The sequence below is a fragment of the Trichechus manatus genome, unplaced genomic scaffold, assembly GCF_000243295.1.
Source record: "Trichechus manatus latirostris isolate Lorelei unplaced genomic scaffold, TriManLat1.0 scaffold00015, whole genome shotgun sequence".
Taxonomy (NCBI): domain Eukaryota; kingdom Metazoa; phylum Chordata; class Mammalia; order Sirenia; family Trichechidae; genus Trichechus; species Trichechus manatus.
The window spans coordinates 21,238,448-21,247,791 of record NW_004443951.1 but is presented as its reverse complement, the minus strand read 5'-3'; the positions used below and the strand labels follow the sequence as shown (position 1 = coordinate 21,247,791).

Genomic DNA, 9,344 nt, shown 5'->3' with positions numbered 1-9,344 from the left:
GAAGGCTTACAGAACAAATAGTTTCTCATGAAACAGTAGTACACACATTGTTTTATGACATTGGTTAACAGAAGGTTATAGAATATCTTGAGAATTATTGCAACTCCCTTTTCTCCTTCCCTCTCCCAGCATAAGTATCTGAATTTATTATAAGGTTTTTTATTAATGGAATACTTTGTTTTTTAACCTACAGGCTTTACAAATTTTATTCTATGTTTTTAACATGTAGAGTTTGATAGAATAGGGAAAAGGCTTGGAGTTAGGTCTGTTGTGATTATAACCATTATTAGGAATATTATATTAAATCTTTTGTTAATATACCATTATCTGTATTACAGATTTTCTATCTGTTCAGAATTTATTTGCGGTTTTATGGTAGTGAACAGGCTTTATACATATAGATACTTTTACATGTGACAGTTTTATAACCTCAGTTTTTCTTGTTGGGAACAGGTCTGAAGGTTGAAGTGACTCATTGTGGAACAATGAGAAGGAAATATCGTGTTTGTAATGTAACAAGAAGGCCTGCCAGTCATCAAACGTAAGAAAAACTGGTGTTTGTCAGAGCAGATTTGATGTGAGACAGCTTGCTCTAGTTAGACAGTTGGGAGTTTTGCTGGCTTATAATAGGATAAGAGTTGGTAATAATATGTTTGTGTGTTTTTGTTTTTATCCCCCCAGCTTTCCTTTGCAGTTAGAAAATGGCCAAACTGTGGAGAGAACGGTTGCACAGTATTTCAGAGAAAAGTATACTCTTCAGCTGAAGTACCCGCATCTTCCCTGTCTGCAAGTGGGGCAGGAGCAGAAACATACCTATCTTCCATTAGAAGTAATGCTTTTAGGCTGCCTAATATCCTCTTAGTCATCATTCTTTTGAGGTCTTTTATGGCCTATAACCTACCTTATACTCAGTCTCCAAAATAAATGTGAGCAAGTTTAAGGTAGGTTATAAGCCATAAAAGACCCTAAAGGGTTTTTAGAATTTAATTTATTCTAAATTTTCTGTATGGAAAAAAATTCATTTGTCATATTACCATGCTAACGTAACCACTATTAGCATTTTGGTTCACTACTTTTCAGTCTTTACGTATAGTGCACATTTTACCTAATTACAGTCATACTTTTTTCGTTTACTACTTTTTTACTTAACATGATATTAAAAATAAGACGTTTAATGATACAGATTTTAAATTTTTATTTCACATGTAATTGGCACTGAGTGACAGCTAAAAAAAAAAGATACATCTAGTACAAAACTTTTTTTCATTTGTAGGTCTGTAATATTGTGGCAGGGCAACGATGTATCAAGAAGCTAACGGACAATCAGACTTCCACTATGATCAAGGCAACAGCAAGATCTGCGCCAGATAGACAAGAGGAAATTAGCCGATTGGTTAGTACTTAACCCTAGAAACAGGAATTTAAAACGTACTTGGATAAGTTAATAAAGAACCATGTCCTTACTAGACCATACCTGATTATTTCATGAACTATCAGAATTAAAAAGGATGATGGAAAGAGTCTAGCAAGGTTCTGGGGGTAGGCCTTAGTGGGTTCTGTCAGAAGGATTAGGTTCTTCTTGTATATCCCCAGGATCTTTAATTACATCCAGAAACAAATTATCTCAGAACTAATGCTTCAGTTTAGTAAACTGGAACTTTATTACCTCCCATCTAAAAGAAGACAGGAAAAGTCAAGGTATTATGACTGCCAGTAGTGAGAGGTCTTAACACTTAGTCTAGGATCGCTTAGCCCCCTATATCAGACTAGCAACTGTATGGGATGTGTAAAGGAATGAAAGGCAATTCCAACCATGTAGAGGTACCTAACAAGCCTTTTTTGTATCTTCTATGCTGTTTCATTGTTTTAAATAGTAGATGGTGGGGAAAGTTACCAATAACACTTTATAAAACTAATGGAATAAGGCAAAATATAAAATAAAAGGGTACCTGGATCTTATCTCACACTCTCCTTGAGCTGCCAAGCTGAAGAGAAGAAAAATCTAGATATATGAATATTCTCCAAAATGACTTAAAAACACTTACAAAAACAGTTTTAAAGATTGTTGGAAATAGGTTGCAGAACTGGCTCTTTAATTTTGTCAGCCAATTACAGAAGAAGGGACTTTTATTTTTTTCCTTCTACTTTTTTTTTTTTTTTTTTAATTGTACTTTAGGTGAAGGTTTACAGAACAAATAGTTTCTCATTCAACAGTCAGTACACATACTGTTTTATGACATTGGTTAATAACTCCATGACATGTCAACACTCCCCCCTCTCAACCTTGGAGGACCCTTTTTTTTTTGGTGAAAATATACATAGCCAAAGATACACCATTTCAAAAATTTCTACATGTACAATTCATTGACATTGATTACATTCTTCCTGTTGTGCTGCTATTCTCACTATCCTTTTCCAAATTATTCCATCACCATTGGCTTCAACTCACTGTCCCCTAGGCTTCCCATCAAACCTTTTGAGTTGCTGTTGTCAATTTGATCTCACATAGATAATTCTTTTTTTTGTACTTTAGATGAAGGTTTACAGAACAAAATAGTTTCTCATTAAACAGTACACATATTGCCCTATAACAGTGGTTAACAACCCCACAACATATCAACACTGTCCTTTGTCAACCTTGTCCTTCTACTTTTTCTAAGAATTAATGAAAGTTATTGCAAGACATTTAATCAGAAAAATACAATTTAGTTCTCATCCAAGATTTTTCTCTGATTCTACTAATGCAAGATTTTAAAAGCTTTCCCAAAACCTTTAAGAGACCAGAACCTCTCCCTAGGAATAAACCCAACAAGGGATGTAAAAAATCCGAGAAGCTGGACTATATGAAGAAGAACATGGCATCAGGATTGGAGGAAGACTCGTTAACAACCTGCGATATGCAGGTGACACAACCTTGCTTGTCAAAAGTGAAGAGGACCAGAAGCACTTACTGATGAAGATCAAAGATTACAGCCTTCAGTATGGATCGCACCTCAACATAAAGAAAACAAAAATCCTCACAACTGAACTAAAAGCAGCATCATGATAAATGGAGAAGAGATTGAAGTTGTCAAGGATTTCATTTCACTTGGATCCACAATCAATGCCCATGAGAACAGTGGTCAGGAAATCAAACGAGGTGTTGCATTGGACAAATCTGCTGCAAAAGACCTCATCAAAGTGTTGAAAAGCAAAGATGTCACTTTGAGGACTAAGGTGCAGCTTACCCAAGCCATGGCATTTTCAGTCACCTCATATGCACGGGAAAGCTGGACAATGAATAAGGAAGACCAAAGAAAAATTGACACATTTGAATTGTGATGTTGGCAAAGAATATTGAATACACCATGGACTGCCAGAACAACAAACACATCTGTCTTGGAAGAAGTACAGCCAGAATGCTCCTAAGAAGCAAGGATGGAGAATCTTCATGTCACATATTTTGGACATCTTATCAGGAAGGATCAGTACCTGGAGAAGCACATCATGCTTGGTAAAGTAGAGGGTCAGCGAAAAAGAGGAAGACTGTCAACGAGATGGGTCAACACAGTAGCTGCAACAATGGGCTCAAGCATAACAATGATTGTGAGAATGGCGAAGGACCAGACAGTGTTTCGTTCTGTTGTACATGGGGTCACTATGAGTCGGAACTGACTTGAAGGCACCTAACCACAGCAACAGGGATGTAAAAGAATTATACAAGGAAAACTATAAAACACTACTGAACGAAACTAAAAGGGATCTACATAAATGGAAAACATTCCATGCTCATGGTTTGGAAGACTTAACATTGTGGAAATGTCAATACTGCCAAAAGTGATCTATAGATACAATACAGTCCCAATGAAATGAAATGGGAAAACTGATCTCTAACTTTATATGGAAAGGAAACGGGCCCCAAATAGCTAAAGCAATATTAAAGAACAAAAAAGTTGGAGTCCTCACAACTTCCCAGTCTTAAAACTTACTGTACAGCTAAGGTAATCAAAACAGCCTGGTACTGGTTCAGTGACAGACACTTAGACCAATGGAAAAGAATTGAGAAGCCGGAAGTAAATCCATCCATCTTCAGGCAGCTGATCTTCGACAAAGGGTCAAAGTCCATTCAATGGGGAAGAAACAGACTCTTTAAAAAATGGCTGTGGCAAAACTGGATATCCATTTGCAGGAAAATGAAACAGGAACCATACCTTACAGTGTGCACAAAAACTAAATCAAACTGGATCAAAGACCTAAATGTTAAAGCTGAAACTATAACGTTCCTGGAAGACAACATAAGGACAAAACTAGGGGACCTAATTTTTGGCATAAATAGCCCGTGAAACACAACTAAAAATACATGATTGAATGACAGAAGATAAATTAGATAACTGGACCTCCTAAAAATTAAATACTTATGCTTATCAAAAGACTTCACCAAAAGAATAAAAAGAGGACCTACAGACTGAGAAAAAAATTTTGGCTATGATATAACTGACAAAGGTCTAATCTCTAAAATCTGTAGGAGGAGGCGGAGCCAACATGGCACTATAGACAGAAGCACCACGCCGTCCCTCCACAGCAAAGACCCAAAAAACTAAGCAAAACTTCAGTCCTGGAACCCTAAGCATCAAATGAAGAGATAAATGAACTCAACCAAACACTGAATGGAATAAGAAACTGACAGAGAACAGAGGGTGAGGAGAGTTACCAGTGGAGGTCCCTTATCAGCTAACACAGCATGGATCCACCATCTTGGACTCCTGTTAGAGATAGGCGGACAGGGAGTACAGGAAAGCTGATTCACGGAGTTCGCAGCAGGAGCTAGAACACCCAGTAACCGGCGATACACACTTTCCCACCCTTCACCCTACCTCCCCCTGCTTGGCCTTTGTGGCTTCCTGGCGGGCCAATTCACTGCTTCCCAGAGGGTGGTCTGCTGCTTCCCAGTGGGTCACGACCACAGCATGAGAAGCACGGGCTTCGTGCTGTGCGGATTTGCCCCGCCCACACCAGCTGGCTTCTTCAGTGCCATTTCATTGTTGCTGGTGTTGCTTTTTTTGGCTTCTCTTAGTTTCTTCTCTGCCTCTCATCTCCTCCCCCTCCTTTCTCTCGAACATCTGACTCTGTATGCCATCTTTGGTTCTTCTTGACAGGCTGTGAAGCACTACTCAGCTGGGGAACTGCCTTCCCAGTCCATGCCGCCACGCTAGTGGGATCCCTGGGGGCTTTTTTCTTCTTTTTGTTTGTTTGTTTTCTCATTCTTTTTTCCTTTTTATTTATTTTTTTCATTTTCAGTTTCTAGTCTCTTTTCTACTTAGTTTCTTTTCCTGTCTCCTGAATACCTGGCGCTGTGTATTATCTCCACCCCTTCTGGCCAGGCTGTACTGTGCGGCTTGGGAACCACTTCCCCGGTCTACACAGCTGTGCCAGTGGCATCCCTGGAGGCTTTTTTTGCCTTTTAATTTTTTTTTATTTTCTTTTTTTTCTTTTTGTTTTTCTTCATTTCTCAGTTTCTCATCTCTCCAATCCAATGGCACGTCCCACAACACTTTTTTTTTGGCTCCTATTTCTCTCTCGTCTCTCTCTTCTTTCCCATACCCAACCTAGCTCCACACATCACAACCTCACCCTCCTCCTCCCTCCTGCCTGTCTGCATCATGTGCTGAACATTGCCCTCCTGAGCAGCACAGGCATGGCCTACCGGAACCTGCCCTGCACTGACCCCCAGCTCGCTTTGTCAACCCCGGTATGTGCCACAAACAACCCATCCCAGCCCATCCACTCTGGCTGGACCTGCCCTTTGGAGAAGGAGGGGAAAAATACCATGTCCACAGACAAGCAAACAACAAAGAATGCACAGCCTGCCTACACAGAAATAACCAAATAAAAGAAAAAAGGATGAAACAAACAAATCTACAATCAATAAATGAAGAAATTAACTACTGAATATCCCAAAGACAGCAGACAATATCAAAACATATAAAAAAGCAGGATAGTTCCAGTAGACATCCAAAATAAAACACCAGATGACTTTCCAGTAGAAGAAAAGTCACTAGAACTACCTGATAGGGATTTCAAATCTCTAATATTCAGAGCTATCCAAGCGTTGAAGAAAAGCAGACAAAAATGAGGGAAAAAATAGGCAAATTCATGGAAAAGATGACAAATTCATGGAAAATATAGACAAAAAAAGGAATTCAGAAAAATAATACAGGAACAAAATGCAAAAATAAATTCACAACTAGAAATCATATGGAAACAACAATTAGAAATCCAAAACATAAACAAGAAGATTTCAGAAATGGACAGTGTCATAGAAGGACTGAGGAGCAGGTTTGAAACAATGGAAGATAGGATCAGTGAAATTGAAGACAAACTCTTTAACTCTTGTTTGAGTTAAAATCAGAAAAAAGAATGAAGAAAAATGAAGAAACCCTGAGAATTATTTGGGATACAATCAAAAGCAAAAATTTGTGAGTGATCAGAGTTCTAGAACGGGGGAGAAAATGGAAAACAGGGAGAGGATCAGAAGAATTGCTGACAGAAAACTTCCCTAATATCATCAAAGATGAAAAGCTGACCATCTAAGAAGCTCAACGAACCCTATGTAGGATAGACCCCAGAAGAAAATCGCCAAGGCATGTCATAATCACTCGCTAAAATGAAAGACAAAGAATCCTGAGAGCAGCTCAAGAAAAACGAAGTCACATACAGAGGGGAAACAGTAAGACTAAGTTCTGATTACTCAGCAGAAACCATGCACACAACAAGGCAATGGGATGACACATATAAAACCTTGAAAGAAAAAAATTACCAACAAGAATAGTATATCCTGCAAAACTCTCATTCAGATATGATGGTAAAATTAGGTCATTTCCAGATAAGCAGAAATCAAGGGACTATGTCAAAACCAACTAAACTTAAAAGAATTATTAAAGGGAATCCTTTGGTTTGAGAACAAACATCATCAGATGACAGCTTGAATCTAGGACACAAAATCGCACTAGCCAGAAACCAGCCTAGGAAATGAACTTTCAAGGACTATTCATAACCTAAAGATTTACTACAGGGAACCAGAGAGGTAATCTGCAAATGACAACAACGTCAGAACAATAAAAGAGGGAATAAACAGTGTAGATAGAGAACTTTCTAATGGAGAGGTAGGCAAGGCAATTAGACTGGTTCAAACCTAGAAAAGTAAGGGTAAATTTCAAGGTAACCACAAAGAAAGTTAACAAACCTACTCATCAAAATAAAGAAGAAAACATAAAGTCCCAGTAAAGAAAATCTGCAGAAACAAAAGAAAAAAAATCCACAAACAAAAGGAATTCAACACAGAAAAGTAAGAGGAACAAAGAGATTGTCAGCACCACAAAAAAAACTCTACAAAACAACAGCAATAAACTCACACCTATCAGTAGTTACACTGAATGTAAATGGCCTAAATGTACCCATAAAGAAACAGAAAGTGACAGAATGGATTAAAAAAACAGGATCCATCAATATGCTGTCTACAAGAGACACACCTTAGAAACAAAGACATAAATTTATTAAAAATCAAAGGATGGAAAAAATATATCAAGCCAATAGCCATCAAAAAAGAGCAGGAGTGGCAGTACTAATCTCAGATAAAACAGACTTTAAAACAAAATCCACCATAAAAGACAAGGGCACTATATCATGATTAAAGGGATGATCCAGCATGAAGACATAACCATAGTAAATATCTACATACCCAGTGACAGGGCTCCAAAATACATAAACTGTAACAGCACTGAAAAGAGAAATTGACAGTTCCACTATAGTAGCAGGAGACTTCAACACACCACTCTTCTTAAAGGACAGAACATCTAGAAAGAAACTCAACAAAGATACAGAAGATGTAAAGACCACTGTCATGGATTGCATTATGTCCTCCAAAAAATGTATGTATCAGTTTGGCTGGACCATGATTCCCAGTATTGTGTGGTTGTCCTCCATTTTGTGATTATAATTTTATGTTAAAGAGGATTAGGGTGGGATTGTAACACCCTTACTAAGGTCACATCCCTGATCCAATGTAAAGGGAGTTTCCCTGGGGTGTGGCCTATACCACCTTTTATCTTACAAGAGGTAAAATGAAAGGGAAGCAAGCAGAGAGTTGGGGACCTCATATCACCAAGAAAGCAGTGCCGGGAGCAGAGCGCGTCCTTTAGACCCAGGGTTCCTGCTCAGAGAAGCTCCTAGTCCAGGAGAGGATTGATGAGAAGGACCTTCCTCCAGAGCCGACAGAGAGCCTTGCCCTGGAGCTGACGCCCTGAATTTGGCCTTCTAGCCTACTAGAGTATAAGAAAATAAATTTCTCTTTGTTAAAGCCATCCACTTGGGGTATTTCTGTTATAGCAGCACTAGATGGCTAAGACAGCCACAGTCAGCCAACTTGAACTCATAGACATATATGGAACACTCCACTCAACAGCTGCAAAGTACACATTCTTTTCCAGTGCGCATGGAACATTCTCCAGAATAGACCACATCTTAGTGCGCAAAGCAACCGTCGACAAAATGCAAAACAGTGAGATAATACAGAGTAATCTTCTCTGATCACAGTGCCATCAAAGTAGAAATTAACAACAGGAAGAGCAAGGAAAAAATAAATAAATTACATGGAAACTAAATAACTCCCTGCTTAAAAACCACTGGGTAATAGAAGAAATCAAGGATGGAATCAAAAAATTCCTAGAATCAAATGAGAATGAAAACACATCATACCAAAACCTTTGGGACAAAGCAAAGGCAATCCTCAGGGGTCAATTTATAGCAATAGATTCACACATCAAAACAGAAGAAAGGGACAAAATCAAAACATAAGCTACATAATTCGAACAAACAGAGAACAGCAGAAGAAGCCTACAGCTACCAGAAGAAAGGAAATAATAAAGATCAGAGCAGAAATAAATGAAGTAAAGAATAGAAAAACAATAGAAAGAATCAACAAAACCAAAAGTTGGTTCTTTGAAAGGGTTAACAAAATCGACAAACTACTAGCCAAATTGACAAAAGAAAAACAAGAGAGGATGCAAATAACCCAAATAAGAAATGAAATGGATATTACAACAGACCCAACTGAAATAAAAAGGATCATAACAGAGTATTATGAAAAACTATACCCCAACAGATTTGAAAGTCTAGAGGAAATGGACAAATTTCTAGGAACACACTACCTACCCAAACTATCACAAATTGATGTTGAAAATCTGAACAGACCCATATCAAGAGAAGACACTGAAAAGGTAATAAAAAAAACCTCCCAACAAAAAATAGACCTGGTTCAGATGGCTTCACTGGTGAATTCTACCAAACATTCAGAGAAGAGCTTACAC

The 9,344-nt window shown here is 38.1% G+C and overlaps 1 protein-coding gene across 5 annotated transcripts in view; it reads left to right on the top strand.

The window, feature by feature from the left end:
- LOC101344199 (protein argonaute-3) overlaps positions 1 to 9,344 on the top strand; it is a 194,706-nt gene that overhangs the window by 137,369 nt on the left and 47,993 nt on the right. For all 5 annotated transcript variants that reach the window (XM_004371946.2, XM_023727236.1, XM_023727237.1 and 2 more), the window contains 3 exons: positions 454 to 541; positions 682 to 829; positions 1,274 to 1,393. In XM_004371946.2, coding sequence (XP_004372003.1) covers positions 454 to 541; positions 682 to 829; positions 1,274 to 1,393 — 356 coding nt within the window. The remainder of the gene's footprint in view (positions 1 to 453; positions 542 to 681; positions 830 to 1,273; positions 1,394 to 9,344) is intronic.